The 19,072-nt window shown below is 39.9% G+C and overlaps 2 protein-coding genes across 3 annotated transcripts in view; one reads left to right on the top strand and one right to left on the bottom strand.

Annotated features, from left to right (window-relative positions):
• The window catches only part of bcl2l13 (BCL2 like 13), a 19,207-nt gene extending 2,429 nt beyond the window's left edge, over window positions 1–16,778 (top strand). For both annotated transcript variants that reach the window (XM_003447113.5, XM_019361922.2), the window contains exons 3-7: window positions 1,250–1,339; window positions 4,435–4,591; window positions 8,395–8,467; window positions 8,637–8,765; window positions 14,508–16,778. In XM_003447113.5, coding sequence (XP_003447161.1) covers window positions 1,250–1,339; window positions 4,435–4,591; window positions 8,395–8,467; window positions 8,637–8,765; window positions 14,508–15,581 — 1,523 coding nt within the window. In that variant the 3' untranslated portion in view covers window positions 15,582–16,778. The remainder of the gene's footprint in view (window positions 1–1,249; window positions 1,340–4,434; window positions 4,592–8,394; window positions 8,468–8,636; window positions 8,766–14,507) is intronic.
• bida (BH3 interacting domain death agonist) lies at window positions 16,377–19,072 on the bottom strand. Its single transcript, XM_003447058.5, has 4 exons — window positions 18,866–19,072; window positions 18,357–18,630; window positions 17,766–17,899; window positions 16,377–17,582 (listed from the first exon to the last, which is right to left on the bottom strand). The coding sequence occupies exons 2-4, from the start codon at window positions 18,610–18,612 to the stop codon at window positions 17,388–17,390; spliced, it is 585 nt and encodes a 194-aa protein (XP_003447106.1). The 5' UTR covers window positions 18,613–18,630; window positions 18,866–19,072; the 3' UTR covers window positions 16,377–17,387.

Here is a 19,072-nt window from a genome sequence, read left to right as displayed (position 1 = left end):
TCTAAATGCTGACACAGCACCAAGGCCAGGAAAAGCCAACACTGGTCCTCATGGCACCCATGCAGGGACATGAGAGAACAAGATCCCAGTTGTCAGAGTGTCTTCTTGCTTTTTGTTAAAAAATGTCATTATTTGATTTCATAAACTGAGAAAAGTCAGCTACTAAAGCGGTGAAGAATCCCCACTTCAGAAGTGATTCATCATTGCAACTGAACCAATGGAGTCCAGTCACACTGGAAATAACCAGTGCCTCTGGGTTGCATGTATGAACATTATAAAATGATCCCTGCATCTCTCCGGGGTGAGAGGTCAAATGTAAAACTTGATTTTAAAAAAAAAATTTTTTTTTGTAAATTCAATGCAGCCCCACTTGGTGCCTTTGTGTTGCGTGGTTCATTACACCCTGAGCAGTGTAGACTCAGTGCTGTAAATAATTAACCCCTGCCTTGATAGCCTTCATGCACACGATGACTGAGAACCATTAACAGTTTTTTGCTTTGAATTCAGGCTCGTCAGGCTGAGGAGGAGCGGCTGCCTGCAAAGGTGGTTCTCTCCTCCAAGAAAGTTGGTGTGCACGGCTGGATTGTTGACACGCTTTGTGTATTCATAGTGCAGGCATCAACCGCTCATCATTATAGTGGAGTCAAGAACTGGCCCAGTTTCCACTTTGATGTTGATCCTAGCCTGTTAAATATTTCAAGATTTAATAAAAAGTCGGATCCCACATGTGTTGTGTTAGCAACTTAACCCATTCTTTGTCAGATCCTCTATTTAATTTGTCAGATTATATCCAAAACCAGTGAGTGCATAACTTTTATGAATCCAAAAAAAGACAATGAACCTTTTCGAAAAAGCCACATGACCAACCTTTTTTTAAGTTGTTAGAATAGTTACATAAAGAAAACTAAACACATGCATAAAACAATCACAAAATAGCACAGTGTAAATATGTTCATGGTTCCTAAAATTATTATTGAGGATGCGCTGAAAGAAGGACTACTTTAAAAAGCGACCATGCAAATGCAACAAAAACAGCTGGCACACACTGAAATGACCGTCCAACCACAATATCCTGTTAAAATGCAGTCAAAGCAATTCAGAATTTCCAGAACAGCTTTTCTTTGGTCGTGTTTTAAGACATTTGGGGAAGTTCTGCATGAAAATTAAAGCGACTGTGTGGGAGAGAGCCAGAAAGAATGAAGGATAGAGTGACGGTGGTTCATATTTCATGTTTGTTTATCTCTTTCAGAAGATACAGAGGCTGAGAAAACAAGCTACAGAGTGATAAAGGAGCAAATAGAGGAAGGGCTGAGAGAACTGGATGGCGAAATTGCTGCCTGTAAGTGATCACAAACATACACAGCTACAATTAGGTCCATATATATTTGGACACTGACACAAGTTTTGTTTTTTTTTTTTGGGGGGGGGGGGGGGTTGTTTTTTTTACTTGTTTACTGAAATTATAGTGACACAATGTGTAGAATTTCATCTTTCATTTGAGGGCATCCACATTCAAATTGGATGAAGAGTTTAGGAGTTTCATCTCCTTAATATGTGCCAGCCTCTTTTTAAAGGGACCAAAAGTAATTGGACAATTGACTAGAAGGCTATTTCATTGGCAGGCATGGGCAATTCCTTCATTATGTTGTTTTTAATTAAGCAGATAAAATGCCTGGACTTGTTTTGAGGTGTGGTGCTTGCATTTGGAAGATTTTGCTGTGAACAGACAACATGCGGTCAAAGGAGCTCTCCATGAAGGTGAAACGAGTCATCCTTAAGCTGCGAAAACAGAAAAAGAAATCACATCTGAGAAATTGTTACAATATTAAGAGTGGCAAAATGTACAGTTTGGTACATCCTGAGAAAGAAAGAAAGCCTCTGGTGAACTCAGAAATGCAAAAAGACCTGGACGTCCACATAAGACAACAGTGGTGGATGATCGCAGAATTATTTCCATGGTGATGAGAAACCCCTTCACACCAGCCAACCAAGTGAACAAGACTCTCCAGGAGGTAGGCGTATCGATATCCAGGGCTACCATAAAGAGAAGACTGCGTCAAAGTAAATACAGATGGTTCACTGCAAGGCGTAAGTCATTCATAAACCTCAAGAATAGAGAGGCTAGATTGACAGATGAAACCAAGATCAACCTCTATCAGAATGAGGGCATGAAAAAAAGTGTGGCGAAGGTGTGAAACAGCTCCTGATCGAAAGCATCCACATCGTCTGTAAAACATAGTGGAGAGAGCGTGATGGCTTGGGTGTGTACGGCTGCCAGTGGCTCTGGGACACTGGTGTTTATTGATGATGTGACACAGGACAGAAGGAGCTGAATGACCTCTGATGTGTTCAGAGACAGACTGTCTGCTCAGCTTAATGCAGTCAAACTGATTGGGCGGCGTTTTATAATACAAATAGACAATGACTCAAAACATACAGCCAAAGCATCCTAGGAGTTTATTAAAGCAAAGAAGGGGAATATTCATGAATGGCCAAGTCAGACACCTGATCTTAACCCAGTTGAGCATTTCACTTGATGAAAACTAAACTTTGGACAGAAAAGCCCAAAAACAAACAGCGACTGAAAGCTGCTGCAGTAAAGGTCTGGCAGAGGATTAAAAAGGAGGAAACCCAGCATCTGGTGATGCTCATGAATTCAAGACTTCAGGCTGTCATTGCCAGCAAAGGGTTTTCAACAAAGTATTAGAAATGGACAATTTTATTTTCAGTTATTTAATTTTTCCAATTACTTTTGAGCCCCTGAAATGAAGGGATTGAGTTAAAAATGCTTTAGTTGTACACATTCTCATGCAATCTTTTTGTTCAGACCACTTAATTAAAGCTAAAAGTCTACACTTTAACTACATCTGAGTTGTTTAATTTAAAATTCATTGTGGTAAAAACCAAAATTAGAAAAAAGTTGTCTCTGTCCAAATATTTATGGACCTAACTGTAGTTCCAGAGATTAGCCTTCAAAAGCACTGAACACCATCACTAGTCTGGTCTTAAGTTTTTAAACTGAAGTTGATCAAAACTAAGTTCAGTGTGCAAATATGACACATGTACAGTTAAAGCTCTTTGGTTTCTTTCCAAAAAGCGTGAATATTGCTGCAGATTGCTGTGGTTGGTCACAGAAAAGCTGATTTTGATTTTAAGTGAATGATTGTTTTGTCTCACTCTGGTTTAAAAATGAGGATTTTTATCTTTCTTTCACAGCTCACACACGTGGGTGGTTGCTTCATCATGTTTCACTAGTCTAAGATGCTTTAATGTTATTCTTAAGTAAATATGATTTATGAGTCTCATTAACAGGATCTCAGACGTTAGTTCAATTACAATAATACATACAGAGAAAAACCCAACAATCATATGACCCCCTATGAGCAAGCACTTTGGCGACAGTATGAAGGAAAAACTCCCTTTTAACAGGAAGAAACCTCCGGCAGAACCAGGCTCAGGGAGGGGCGGGGCCATCTGCTGCGACCGGTTGGGGTGAGAGAAGGAAGACAGGATAAAGACATGCTGTGGAAGAGAGACAGAGATTAATAACAAGCATGATTCAGTGCAGAGAGGTCTGTTAACACATAGTAAGTGAAGGAGAAACACCCAGTGCATCATGGGAATCCCCGGCAGCCTACGTCTATTGCAGCATAACTAAGGGAGGATTCAGGGTCACCTGGTCCAGCCCTAACTATATGCTTTAGCAAAAAGGAAAGTTTGAAGCCTGATCTTAAAAGTAGAGATAGTGTCTGTCTCCCGAATCCAAACTGGAAGCTGGTTCCACAGAAGAGGGGCCTGAAAACTGAAGGCTCTGCCTCCCATTCTACTTTTAAATACTCTAGGAACAACAAGTAGGCCTGCAGTGTGAGAGCGAAGTGCTCTAATAGGGTGATATGGTACTACAAGGTCATTAAGATAAGATGGGGCCTGATTATTTAAGACCTTGTATGTGAGGAGCAGGATTTTGAATTCAATTCTGGATTTAACAGGAAGCCAATGAAGGGAAGCCAAAACAGGAGAAATCTGCTCTCTCTTTCTAGTCCCTGTCAGGACTCTTGCTGCAGCATTTTGGATTAACTGAAGGCTTTTCAGGGAGTTTTTAGGACATCCTGATAATAGTGGATTACAGTAGTCCAGCCTGGAAGTAATAAATGCATGAACTAGTTTTTCAGCATCACTCTGAGACAGGATATTTCTAATTTTAGAGATGTTGTGCAAATGGAAGAAAGCAGTCTTACATATTTGTTTATTGATATGTAGGACTGCCTATTATTAGAGGTTTAATGAAAAGAAAAGTTAGTCAGAAGTGCCACACTAATTAAAACAAACACTCTTTATGTTTCGTGTTCTTCCCTTTCTTTGATTAACTCCTTTAAACGAGCTGCACTTCTTGTCAGCGATATCACTCTGTCCTGTGACCTGTGTTGCCTGCAGCGTTTTCGAGGACGGGATTCGACCGACACAAATCACTGGTGTTCGCTCCAGCCAACCCGGAGAACTCCATTGAAGACTGCCTGGCTGCAGTGGGAGACAGGGTGGCCCAAGAGCTCGACACACACCTGTCAGCAGCCGTACACACACTCCTCACAGGGTGAGTTTGTAGAGTTGTGGCTGTGTGTTTGCAAAAAGCAGCCTGCACGATAGCAACACTGGCGTTAATAAGTAACGGAGACCCTTTTGACAAAAGTGAAGCTAAATCAGCAGCTTTTTTTTTTGCTTTAAGTTTATTGGTGCTTCTCTGGACTGCATACAACTCCGACAGCCATGTTTCTTTCCTCTTTTTTTTTTTAAGTGTTTATTGACGTTATGCATAAAATAAAATGTACAGTATTTGATGGCTTCCTTTGTTCTAAGACTCATATATGTACAGTAGTCTGGATGACCGCCATCACTTCAAATACTTTTCCTTCACACAGGTATGAAAAAAGAGAAAGAAAAGGAAAAAAATCAAAACAAAACACACAAACAAAGAAACATATGTACAGACAGATACAGTTTGTAACTATACACATCCAGAGAGAGGGCAATTGAAAAGCCAACACACTCAGTAGCAGATGATGACATAGCATTAGTACATGTTATTATCAAAAACAAACAAAATAAACAAACAAAAATTTAAACGACCATTCCTTCAATGATGAATATCAGCGATATCTGGCCTTACAGAACTCACATAGCGGAGCCATTTTCCCCAGTGTTTTACAAATTTCTCATACTCAAAATTCACTAAAAAAGTAATCTTTTCCATCTTATAAATCTCAAAAGTTACATCCAATCCAGCTGTTTAATGTCCCAGGATCCTGTGTCAGCCACCTTTTGGTCAGTGCCTTTTTACTTGCAGTATTTCTCTATACCCTTTATGTCTGAGGGTATGTATCCTAAAAATCTGGATTTGAAATCAAAGGGTGAATATGTACTAAATATGTTTTGCATCACTTTATGGACTTCTCTCCAGTAGTTCTTAATATTCTTACAATCACAAAATATATGGTAGGGGCGTGCTGTTTCATAGCCACAGTTCCTCCAACATTCACAACTTCCATCATCATAATGCGCCTTTAAAGCTGGGGTAATGAAAAAACGAGCAAAACTTTTCAGGCAGAACTCCTTCCATACGTGTGATTTTGTACTTTTCCAATGAAAAGAACAAATGTTCTGCCATTCCTCTTCTGTAATTGCAAGACCTCCCTCTTTCTCCCATCTTTCTTTTATATACTTAGATCATGAAGACTTTTGTATATTTGTGAGATTACACCTTTCTTCATTTCTGACTTATAAGCATTTACAAAGAGTTGGGTAAATGGCCTCGCTGTAGTGGGTATTTGGTTTTTAATGTTTCGAGTATAAACGTTTCTTAACTGTAAGTATCTATCGAGGTCTTGGTTTTCCAAATGAAACATTTGCTTTAAAGTTTGGAAACTCGTAATTTCATCTTCCTTTACAATACCACATATCGATGTAATTCCTTTATCTCTCCAGTTTTTAAAACTAGGGTCTATTTGATTTGCTGTAAATTCCGACTCATATGCACACCATTTTAATATTTTTATATCCTTCTCCAGCTTATTTTCTTTTACCACCATTTTCCAAACCCCTAGTGTGGCCTGTACCCAAGGATTTCTTAATTTGGAAATGTAGTCCTGTAGATTTTTATCTGCGAGAACTGCCTGTATATGCATATTGGTTATTGTTTTGCATTCAATTTCTGTCCATGCTGCTACATATGAGGGATCACACCAGTGCAACACTGCCCTGATGATTGCTGAAGTATAGTATTTTTTTTTAAAACATGGTAGTCCCCAGCCGCCGTTCTCTTTGGGCAGTTGTAATGTTTTGTATCGTATTCTGGGTCGTTTCCCTTGCCGTATAAATCTAGAGATCGTTTTGACTCATTCAATAAAATCCATTTGATTAATCTGGAGTGGGAGGGTCAGAAACAAATATAAAAATCTCAGTAAAACATTAATTTTGATGGTTTCTATTCTAGAGCTTATGCTCAGACATGGGATATGATTCCATTTTGTAAGGTCCTCTTTGACTCTTTGATATAAATGGTTGTAATTTTTGTCAAATAGTCTTTTTGTATCTTTAGTAAGTGTTACACCCAGGTATTTAATTGAGTCTGTGTTCCATTTCAGTGGATGTGCTTGTCTGAGCTTTTCAGATGGACTATAATTGTAGGGAAGGGCTTCAGTTTTATTTAGATTCAGTTTATATCCTGTCATTGGGCCAATGTTTTTAAGACAGTTCATTACCTCTGGCAGAGACTCCTCAGGTGTTTTTAGGAATAAGAGTACATCATCGGCATAGCATGCTATTTTATGTTCCACATCGTTTATTGTAACACCTGCGATTTTTCTGTTTTGCCTTATATATTGGGCTAGTGGCTCCAGAAATATAGCAAAGAGGAAAGGAGAGCAGGCACAGCCTTGTCTCACTCCCCTCTCCAATGTTAGAGGTTGAGTTAGGTGGCCATTAATCCTAAGCCTTGCAGTCGGGTTATCATATAATGCCTTTACATTATTTATTACCGGCTCATTAAAACCAAATTTATGCAAGACTCTAAATAGGTATTGCCAACAAACAGAGTCAAATGCCTTTTCAGCATCAAGACTGAGGATCACAACCTGCTCTGTATGTTGTTGTATATAGTTCATTATGTGTAAAGTGCGTCTTGTGTTATCCTGGGTTTGACGTTTATGTATAAAGCCAGCTTGATCTTTGTGTATGAGGTTAGGGAGTATTCTTTCCATTCGTTTTGCCATTATGGATGTATAGATACGGTAATCTACATTAAGTACGACAGCCATGTTTCTACTGCAGTTGTTACTGTGTGAGAAAGTGTTATTATCTCGAAGGACTGGCACAGTCACTGTTGATACACTGCAGGTATTTGCTCGCTATCAAGGCAATGAACTTTTGAACTTTAACAATCAGAGGAGGAATGAAATGTATTGACAGTACTTTTAATTCTGAATGTTTGGGTTTTTTTAGAGTAAAGGTAGTGTGAACTAAGTGGACACAAAACAATGTCATACGGACACAGTTTTCTCTTAGATCTTTTAGTTTTGACTTGCATTACATTGTTACTTCTGTACTTTCCTAAACCAGTAAACCATAAAATCCTGAAGTTACTAGAGTACATACAGCATTCAGTATCAACTCAGATATGCTGGAAATGTCTACGAGCTTTTATGTTCCCAGGGTTAGCATGTATACTGATGATAAAAGTGAAACCAAAACACTGCACATCTGATGAATCCTACTGAAATGATTCATGAGTGAACGAGCTGCTCAGGTCGTACAGTTCAGTGGCTGACTGATAAAGACTGCTGTTCCAAGTGCATATTCATTAAAACTGCCATCATAAGTAAAACAACCAACATACTTTTGACCTAAAATTAGCTCATTATTCTACTCTTGCCTCAGGGTAGAGCTAGTTTAGTTTTTGTGCAGTGTTGTAATTTGGTTTTTAATCTGAGATGGTAATGCTTCATGTTTTAAATAACAGCTAAAACTCTATCGTGTTAGGTTTGTGTGGTCTTCGCCATAGTTTGTCCTGTTGTTTCCCCTGTGAGATTGCCTGTAGTAGAAAATGGAAATAAAAACTCTTCTGCTATTTTTTCTGGTTTTGACATAATGATGAATCAGTGTAGCCCCTCCCCACACAGACAGCAGAGGCATTAGCACCTTGTTTTTACAGGAGCTGGTTATAAGTAAAGATAACAACATGAAACTGTAGCAAAGAAGATTAAATATCATATTAATCTAAGGTACCTAAGGTAAAAGTAGTCCTGGTAAACAGTTACATTTGGTAGGTGAAGTACAAAACCTTTAACCTCCTCAACATGAAGATCACGTGTTTAATACTAATGGTAATGTCTGTGTTTTCAGACCTCTGGACTATCAGAGATTCAGATGCACAACACTGGAGCTCTCAGCACACACATCGGGAGGCTGGAGCAGGGTGAGTGAGCCATGAGTTCTGATTCAGTGATTAGAAGTGAGACATAATTTGCAAAAGGTGCAATGCTTACAGTTTTATTTTCTCCTAGTAACAAGAGAGAGGTGTCAGATTTATGTCTTTTATCCTTGTGAATGAACTGTTTTCTGTCTCTCGTCACCACTGCCACCAGGTGCTTGTTCCGTTAGTGCTGCTTCAGGCTTTACAAAGTGAAGGCCAGTCTGTGAGGCCTCTGTTGGACCTGGGGCTTCGCTTCCTAGAGGAGAATGAGGCAGACTACATCACTCAGCTTGGGGGATGGGTGAGTTTTTAAACAAAGGGGAAAAATACAATATAAATAAGTCTAATTACCTGAAAGTCCAATCCAATAATCTAATACAATTTTAAAACTAAGAAAACTATATTCCCAGTGTAGAAATACTTAAAAACTATCTTAGATTGCAGGTGTGATGACTAATTTTAGAATGATCAAGGACAGAGACTACTGAGACTTAAGTTTTATTAAGGACTACATATTATCAGGACTGTGCAGAGCATGCATACATAAAACAGGAAGAAAAGATGCTGCATAGTGGAAAACTTTATTGCACCAGCCTAAAAGGATGTACACACCTCTTGACAGCCAGATGAGGGCATCAGTGAGCTGCATTGGTTTGCTAGATAAAAATGAACATCATAATACCCATGGCTATAAATTCTCTACTTGTATATAAATAACCAGACTGTTATGTATACAGTGTGTTTACTGCTATGTTTCTTTGGGCCAATAACCATAAACTACTACAGTACTTCTGTTCTGTGGAGTGTTTTCATATTAAATATAAACCCTGTTCATGTAAACTGTAGCTGTTGATGAATGAAAGTCTAGCAAATACACCTTTAGCCACATCTAAGTCACGATGCTTGGCTGCAGGCTCACTCTTTCCATGGCTTCGTATTATCATAGATAAGCAACTTGTGCAACTTTGTTTCTAGGTTTACATTTTTACAGAGATAATATTTGCCAGAATGCAGCCCTTCAGCGTTGTATGCTCTGCTATTAAAGAGGCCACGTTGACGAACGTTCACGTGACTTGACATGTTAACTGCTGCTCTGGTCGCCATTACATCATTGTCATGCTCTGGCCGGTTTCACACAGCGTTATGTGAACACAGTACGCTGGCTTCAAACAAAGCTACATTCTTGCTCTGTGTTATGTCATAGTTGATGAACGGATGATAGGCTCGGGCATGGTCTGCAATGGAGTGATGAACTGAAAAGAGAGAGGGAGTGCACGAAGAGGCTGTGGAAAGGAGAGGGCACGAAGGAGGGAGGGATGAGCGCAGTCAGGGCAAAGTGAAATCTCCATTAGTTTGACAGCTGTCTGCATGCACAGCTCCAGCTGGCTTTCTACCTGCACTCCATCTCAAACCGTCTTTTTTGACTCTCTGGGGCTTTGTGCGTTCACACTTACATTTCACAACTTCACGCTCAGGTAAGATGGTTTACTTGTGATGCGTGCTTGTCTGCATGCATGCATGTTTTCTGAGGAAAAAGTGGCTGTGTGCAGCAGTGACAGATTTTAAGAAGCTAAAAAGGTCTTTTCTTCCTACCAGTACTCTGCTTACTGTTGTTAACATTTGACATATGAGGCCATGAGATGTGAATTTCCACAACAAGGAGGAGAGTCAATGAAGGGTTTTTTTATTGTTTTGTGTTTTCTTTATTGCATCTATCAAAGTTATATATTAATCAACAAAAAAAGGGTCTTTGTTGTTTTTGTATTTTACAGGATATTGGAAAAAGTTTCTGTTTTGTCTGCCGAGTTATCTTTAGGACACTGAAATGCAAGTTGGGTATGGGCTGCTCGATTAATGGCTTTGTTAGTTACATCAGAATACACAAAGGATTTGTATGGCCCTAATGTGGCGTACACTTCATTTGGCAAGGACAAAAGCAGTAGCTGTCAGACAATAGACAGTCAGGGGTGGGTCGGAGGAGCACACCGGGGTGGGACGATGGGTGAGATGATAAAAACAGACAAAAAAAACCTTGAGAAGATGTTGAAGCTTGTCGTCGGTGTGCTCGCATGATGTTGGTGTCCTGCTGTCCATCTGAAAGTAAAAATGCTGCATAAGAACTGAGTGTGCGCATCAGCCGCTTCATATTGCCATCCTTGCGAGTATAATGTAACATGAAGCCCAAAACTTGAAGGTGCCATACAGATAATTGCACCTCTACACTCGGAGAAAAAGATATTAAAGACATGCATTACTTTATGCTGCATATTTGATATTCAAAACACCATATCTTTAAAGGCAGTAAAGAAATATATAGTCCCTCAGTTTTGTATACTGGAACAAGCTGCACTGCTTAGAAACAATGATGATATTTAGGGCCGAGGTGCTTTAAAGGCCCGAGTCTTTGTCCTGTCAGGCCATATCACGCTACACCCTGTGCAGTGTAACTGTGCTTCCCCTTGTTATGTAAGCACCCTCTGGCCAGCTCTGGGCTTTAATATGTGCATCACTGTGACACTGCATCAGCATGAATGTAGACCAACAGAGAGTGTCTGTGCAGGCCGAGGAAGCCCCCCAAATAACTCTAATAATCCCCTAAAAACATCATCACCAGGGGCTTGACTGACCTGCTTGTCCTTTGCTGTAAAAAGTTGCTAAAGCAGCAGGACACTGTCAGTGATGTTTGGCTAAAACCCAATATTTACTGATTGCAAATTGTGTAGCTGCACACAACAAGACACTCAGTTGCAATAAGATTTAAAAAAAAAAAAAAAAAAAAAAAAAAGGTGCTTCCCCAGAAGTGCTCTGGAGAGGTGTGATTCCATAAACACTCTCAAATCTCAAACAGTCAAACATGTAACACCCTGCTTGTGGTGGTCAGTTTCACAATGCTCTCGATAGCATGTGTAGGGATTTTTTATGGGGGTGGGGATGAAGTGTGCTAATGAAAGCCAGGGTAATGTGAAATGCTAAAACTGGATTACACAATGTAAAATAATAGGAATGTGTCTGTTTCTGTCAGTAATAAAGATGATGTTGCAGAAGAGAAGCTGATAAAGAGTGTGTTGTTGGCCAAAAGCGAGGATACGTTCATGGTGACGAACATTCCTTCTCTGAAAAGGGAAACGTCGCCTGAAACGATGCGAAAGAAGCCTCCACAGCAATTCTGAGGGATAAGTTAGTTTAAAAATAGGGATGTGGGGACCTGTTGTGAAATTTTTGTCTGTTTGCTTATTTTGTTGCTGTTAATTATTTCCAGTTTGTGAAAACAAAGAAGTCTTTAATGTAATACAGTAAATAAATAACCGTGCTGTTTTAAAGTCTTATCACCAATAAAGAACTCATGTTACATAGCAGATGAATGATGGCCCTTGACATTGGTAAATGTTGTCACACATTTCAACTTTAGGTTTTCCTTTTTAAAGCTGGCTCCTGGTTTTTTTCTCATCTTTCTCAGCACTTTGTTTTATTCAGCTCGGTCAGCTGTAATGACCCCTTGCAGGACCAGTGATTACATAATGCTCATATAAATGCCAAGGGTGCATACTAACCAGTGACCGTTACACTGACTAATCCCCAAACTGAATATCAGTAATTCACTTGTTGATGTGGAGAGTTTGCTTTTTGTGACAACTCTGTCAGATCTGATGTTTGGATTTGCAGCATTTGTAGGATTTTGACTGTATGTGACGGCCATGCCAGTGTAACTAATGTTGATTTATCAGCAGAAATGAGTCACCAGGGCAGTGGCTATGTTACTCTTACCCTCAGTGATAGCTTTCTGCTTCAGTGTTTAATTACAATGTTATTTAACCTTGGGTTGCAGAGAGCCAGTTAAAAGGCAGAGTAGTAACAGGTAGGCTGTACACCTTTGGCTCTACAACAAGAATGTGCAGTGGTTTTATATAGTTTGTCTTAGGGCAAGGGTGGAGAACTGAGCCTGAGAACAGAGCAACAAAACCTAGAGTTTTCCCACTCTGTGTTTCTGAGGGACAACCTGAAGCATTGAAGAAAGTTTAGTTTGCATGTCTTCTCGGTATGTTTTTGCTTATTCTTTATAAAGCGTTTCATCATGTTTCTTAGTTTGATCCTAAACTTTATAAGCTTTGTATTCAAACTTTATTACTGGTGCTCTAACATTAAAATATGTGGTCATGTAGTTAATCAGTAATAGTCTTTGTATTATTCACATAGTTTGTTGTTTTATTACATTGCAAATAGTTCATAGGTGTGGTCTCCAGTGCAGTCATAGCTATTGTTGAAAACACTAACCTTAAACTATATAGAATTTTAAAGAATACCAGTATCTCTTTGGCTGTGGATTATTTATTTTTTTACCACATAGCAACATTAACCTGCTGTGTCGAGCTGATGTGCAGGCTGTGTCCTGAGAGGGGAGGATTTTGTGAAACACTCCTGCTCTTCTACATTCAAATCAGCTTATGCAGAAAGCAAATGTTGGATAACGATGAAACGCTGTTGGATTTAATCTCTGTCCTGCTTCCCAGGATGCAGCTGCCACGCACAGCACTGAGTCTCTTTGTAAGGAAAATGACCTTCACGGCTTGTAGGTTTAAAAAAAAAAAACCAAACCTGATTAAATACATGTTATATATGTACAGACGTTGACGTGTGAGTTAATCAGATCCAAACGTGTGGTCAGGGGCACCATGAAGAACATGCTGACATATTCTGCTTATTTCAGATGAAGCTGCTCGCGGCTGTCTGAACCCCTCTATCTGATGCTCACACAAACACTCATCCTCCCTGTTTGACTAACACTGCGTGCCTGAACTGTCTGTTTGAATCTCATCAGCTCAGGTCACACCTATGTGACATGCAACACAGCAGAAAAGTCTGGCCATGACAGATACAAGCTTAACTTCCTCAGTCAAGCACAGTTTAGTATCTCTAATTGTTTTAGCCAACATCCAGACTTTTCGTTTCACATTATGCGTTTATTTTTTTTTTGCATCCATCATTTGCAAGATCTACCTGCTCGGCATGCTGTGCAACAAGGTGGTTTGTATGTTGCTCTTTTAGTTAGTCAGCCTATTACTTTCTAAGCTAAATCTTTTCATCTTGTGTTGATTGGTTTGCCAAAAGCTTTAGAAATAAATGACTCCCAGAGGATCAGTCCTACTCACTTTAATTATTTTCTTATATTTTCCTCTTGTGTTGCCATGAGGTTGGATTTCAGTTATGAATACTAACAAAGTATAGTATTGGCATATATGTTCCTCTCGCATAAACTAGAGTTGGAGCCGTAGCAATCACAATTTTCTGAAGCAAGTTCTGTTTTATATTATTGCAACAGATCCAATAGGGAGTGGTTTTTGTTGTGATATGATAGAGAGAAATGTTAATGTGCAAAGTCCAAAGCTGACGCCTTGGAGCTACAGGACTGTTATGTTTGATTTTACTGCTTGTCTTGGATTGTCAGTTGCCTATTTTCAACCACAAATTGTAAGTTAAGCGTCACATCACTGCTGTGCATTCATATTAGGAAAAAAATGTAATTAATTTTTTTTCTTTGCTAAATGTTTGCATGATAAAACCAGGCTTACTTTAATATATTAAGCTTCAGTATATTGATTTATGAAACTTATTTAAATGGATTTTCTTCCAGCAAACTCCGCCCTCTGTTATTCTTACTCACATGGTTATATTTGCATGTTGCGTAACAATACCTCAGCTTACAGATGCTTCCTTCCTCTGTTGTTGACCACTAGGTGGCGTAGAAGATAAAACAAGTGTGGATTTAGCCCCCCCCCCCCAGTTTTATAGCAGTCCTATTCTGAATTCCTATTATATAACCTTATAACCTTCTTGGTTATAATTTTATGACTACTGAGAAACTGTTACATGTTGCTAAAATTATAGTTTTATTTCTTTTATTTCATATTTCTTAAGATGATTTTCTTGTGAGAAGGCGCCCTTTGATGTTCCAACCAGAGACTAAACTTTAACAAAACACAAACACTGTAACAAATACAGCTAATAAATTGAATGTAAATGTCATCTTTGTTTCTGTGTACCACAGGGTGAAGTATTCAGCCTCGTGTCGGAGGAAGAGCGAGGTGTGACTATTGCCGAAGACAGCAACGACATTTACATCCTCTCAGGAGACCAGGATCACGACCAGATCAGCCCTCCCTCGTCACTGCTGTGCACTGGAGACAACAGCAGCGAGCAGAGCTCCTGGCAGACAGAAAGCTTGCCTGTGTCTCTGGCTGGCCACGAGTCGTGGGCACAGGTTGGTGCAATGGACCCTGAAGACATCAAGAGCCTGGACAGCAACGAGGGTGTTGCTCTGGTCGAGGAGCGTAGTGAAAACAACTCCTCAAACTCGGACATCGTTCACGTGGAGCGCGAGGAGGCCGAGCTGTTGGAGGAAGGCAGCGAAGGCGGAGTGATAGAAGAAAGCATGATGAGTGTTTTAGGCACTGATAGTGAGCTAGCTGAGCTCAGGGAGGAATTTGGAGTCCAGACCGCACCTGCACCAGTGACAGCTGAAGCAGACCCCACACCTCCAGCTTCCCTGATTTCATTAGAAGAGCCAGTTGTGATAGAGACACCTGCAAGCTTGTCTGCAGAACCTTCATTCATTTCCTCAAAACCAGAGCTGCTTCCCCCTGCCTCTGAACCTGCTGAAGCCCTTCCCACTGAAGCTGAACCTGCAGTACCTTTGTCTGTTCCTGCAGTAGAACCAGAGCCTGAGTCAGAACCAGCTGCTGTCACTGCCCCAGTGACTGATGCAGTGCCTGCTGAAATGGCAGCCCCATCTCCAGCCATGGAAATCCCGACAACACCAGCAGATCCTGACCACAGATTAGAACTAGCGTCTGAACCAGAGGTGAACCCAGAGTCCATCACTGTGTTTCACCAGCCAAAGGAATCGCAGCCAGAACCAGAGACTGTGGCAGAGCTAGATGATACGGTCGCTGCACCTCCAGTCCCAGAGGCTGTGGAGGCCCCTTTCAAAGCACCAGCTGAGGAGGCCCCAGCGCAGCCGGAGCCAGAATCAGAGCTCCCAGCGTTGCTTTATGGAGGGGCTGCTCTGGCAGTCCTTGCAGCTGTTATAGCCTTCGTTCTTATACGCTTCCAGAGGAAATAGCGTGCAAAAGTGTTATCCTCAGCGGCGGAGAGTATAGAATGCTATGGTAGAATAAACATATTTGCATACACACAGTGAGACTCCTTAAAAGTAGTTTTTAAAAAATCTTCTGGGTATAAAATGTGTGAAAGTGTCCCCCAGCAAACCAGAATGTCTGGTCATCCACAACCTTAGTGCTGGGAGTCCCTCGCTGCTTCTTTCAACCAGGTGCAAACACAGAAATGTGAAAACGGTGCACTCCACTCTACTTCTTATTTTCTCTGTTTTTCTTTTCGGAGTCAGTTGCAATTTTGTTTCCAATTTCTTTTTGACTCCAATCTTTTGTATTTATTACTGAGTACAAAAGCATGTGTGAACTTTCATCCCTCTTCTGTTAGATTCAGCTTCTGTTGTATCTGTGGGTTTGCTATTTGCATTGTTTCTTTCATTGGAGCCAGCGACGCTGGATTGAAAATTGACAGTGCTCTCACAGGAAACATAAACCTCAAGTATAAGTTGTGATGTTGTGCGACATATGGTTTCCTTGCTCTTCCGCCTCCTACACAACCAAGGGTTATTTATTTTTCTCCCTGTTAGTAAATCTGATACTTTCTATAGAAATGAATGGTATTTTTGATATTTTCGATTGAAACCAAAAATGAATCTAACGTGTCCATATTGCACAATAAATTTGTGCCATTAGTATATAAATTTACTACTATATTTGGTTGCATTAGCCAAACCAGAACCACCGATTACTTTTAGTGTAAAGTGAGCTATAATTACTCCAGAAAAGTAGGGCATGAATGCAGCACATTGATTCAGTCTAGTTTATTTATTTGACATTTTATTTTAGGGTTGAATTTGTCTGCCCCAGCAACGAGATATTAATTCCCTCCCCAAGTAGAAACCAAAGCAGTAGCATGCTGTGAGTTATTGAAAATCAGGTTGCCAAAAGACAATCAAAACCACTTGGAACCATTTCAAATTTGGTTTTTAGGAAAGTCTTCAGAACACTATCCTCTGAAACAAACACAAAACTCAATCTCTTACATAGCTGTAATTTTGGATTTTGTGTTCACACTACATTAAAGAAATCACTGAACATTCTAGTAAACCAGCAGAGCACAAGAAACCAAAACAATATACTGAACAGGAAGTGGAAACAAATAATATGGAATCTCCCTTTGATTCCCTCAGAGGAAGACAGCTGGGAAATTTACGAGGAACTCATGTAATCTGTTAGCCTGGTCCTTAACACACCCTCGCTGCTGCCATCACGCAAAATCATTTTCTGAGTTTAAAGATATTACAGGAATTTGTATGACTGTTCATGCCACCGTCAGTACTGCAAATGTGACACTCATCAACTTAAACTACATCTACTTTCAAAGGGAAACTTTAAAAGTCCAGAGCAGGATGGATGTCAGAAACAATACCCAACATGGCATTTTGTACCTTGAGTTTCCTACAGAACATTGTTTGAAGCAAAAAACAATAAAGAGATTAAACTACTTCAGCTGTGATTTATTTTGTGTATATACAATGAAATTAAACTCTGAAGGGAAAAAATGTAATCATGCTACTTATGTGTAAGCAACATAAAGTAAACATTTTTCAAGTATTAAAGAAAAATAACACTTAAGCAATAGTTAACAAAAGGAATAATGAAATTCGAGTGTCATGTTTAACGCTTTCATTAAGTTCTACAAAAGTGTTTGCTACCACTGGCACGTCAACAAACTCCTTTCACAGTTGGCTAATCATGAGACGCAAACTGCAGTTTCAGATTTAACTGTCATTTCCTTATTGACAGCTTTTCTTCAGTCACAAAGCCCATGCAGCGTTGATGTACTGCAGGGCGGTGTGGAAAAGGTTTCTCAACCTCTGTGGGGTCTGCACGCACACCCTCTTCACCAGCGTGAGTGCAAGGGCTATGATGACTCTCTCCTGGGGTAGGTCAGGACCTACCCCACGCATCATCACCCTCTCTACCTCAAAGGCAAGGTAATCCTTCCATTTCTGGAAAGCAGAAACAAATAGATCAGTCCACACACTTAGGCTCAAAATCAAAACAACCTGGTGTGGCATCACTAGGGTAATCTCAATATATCCACATTAGTTTTACACTGGCATATTTAAAACTAGCCCTTGTTTACACATACTTTGTGCACAGGGTAGTCCTCTAGCTGAGCGCATACTCACTTGAAGAGGGGAGGTTGATATGTTATTGCTCAGGTTCCTGGTAGCTTCAGTCACAATTCTGTCTTCAAACTGGGCAGCGATTTCTCCCAATGCTCGTGCAACCTCAAGAACAGCTGCAGCCTGTTCATGATTTCCTGCAGCAAAAAAAAAGTTAATACAATTGTATTAGAGTAAAGTTAAACATTTATGGCTGAAGTCATGTTTCTATAGTTTCCATCAAGACAATGTTAACATTCTGGAATACTGCTAATTAACTTCAGCTCTGTAGCACAAACAAAGAGGTAATTTCCTGGTTTCACTTTCTGTTGTTTTGTTATTAAAACAGGAAACAACCCAGTCAATTGTGATTTAGTGGGTTAACTTTTAGAGAATATGGCACTTTTTGCAAACATCTGGGTCAAACTATATATTTGATCAGGTCTCTTAACTCAAGACATGTTTATAAAATATTTATTTTATTACACTGTCTCAAAACCTGCCACAAACAGCTCATTGTTGATTAAAAATAAATAAATAAACAGCTGATGACTGTGGCACGTATACCAAAGTTGACTGTAGACAGTACAGTTTACATAGTTTTACTTTACTTACCCCGGATCTGTAGATCCACTATGGGGTGAAGATCCTGCATAGAGAGTCCGATATTGCTTGGATGATAACCATCAGTTTCAAGCTCTCCATTATCCAGGTTACGTGTGTCGTGCCCATTGCTGTTGATGTCCCAAGAAAACTTCAACTGTTCGCCCAGCGAGTGAAGCTCCTTCATGTAGCCTGCGCTCTCATGGCCCTCTTGAAGGAAGGCGAAAATGAGCTCACTCGCCGTAACCCGATTAGTCAAATGGTCCATCTACAACCAGCCTGAGCCCTTAGATAAAAATAACAATATTAAATAATACAGTAGCAGTGAAGATACAACCGGCCACGTAACATTACATCGAAATTTGTTTCTGACAGTCGCTGAGAGAGGAAAAAGTCAGTTCCCAACCGATATTTAAGCGATATCAGTCAAAACAGAGGACGTTTGGGAATCTTGTATTTTAATAACTGGCTTTCGAGTGGTTAAAGAAAAATAGTTTAAGGTAATGCTAACGTTAGCTTACCTTAGGCTCGGCTCGTCAAAGTTGTTTAACGTCGAACAAACTAAAAGTATAACAGGCAGCTAAAGTATACCTAACACTAAAATCCTATCAAATACCGATTCGTTTCACTTACACTCTTTTACGTCAACTTATATGAGTGAAGTGAAAAGTTATGTATGCGGCAGACTGCCGACCAGCTTCAGTCTTTGAAACAGTTACCGCTACTGC

The sequence above is a fragment of the Oreochromis niloticus genome, linkage group LG7 (assembly GCF_001858045.2).
Source record: "Oreochromis niloticus isolate F11D_XX linkage group LG7, O_niloticus_UMD_NMBU, whole genome shotgun sequence".
NCBI lineage: Eukaryota > Metazoa > Chordata > Actinopteri > Cichliformes > Cichlidae > Oreochromis > Oreochromis niloticus.
This window is presented reverse-complemented; position numbering and strand designations above follow the sequence as displayed.

Coding starts and splice junctions, on each gene's coding strand:
- bida (XM_003447058.5), bottom strand. CDS start 18,612: ATGGACCATTTGACTAATCGGGTTACGGCGAGTGAGCTCATTTTCGCC. Junction 17,900..18,356: donor AGTGGATCTACAGATCCGGG/GTAAGTAAAGTA, acceptor TTTTTGCTGCAG/GAAATCATGAACAGGCTGCA. Junction 17,583..17,765: donor TATCAACCTCCCCTCTTCAA/GTGAGTATGCGC, acceptor TCTGCTTTCCAG/AAATGGAAGGATTACCTTGC.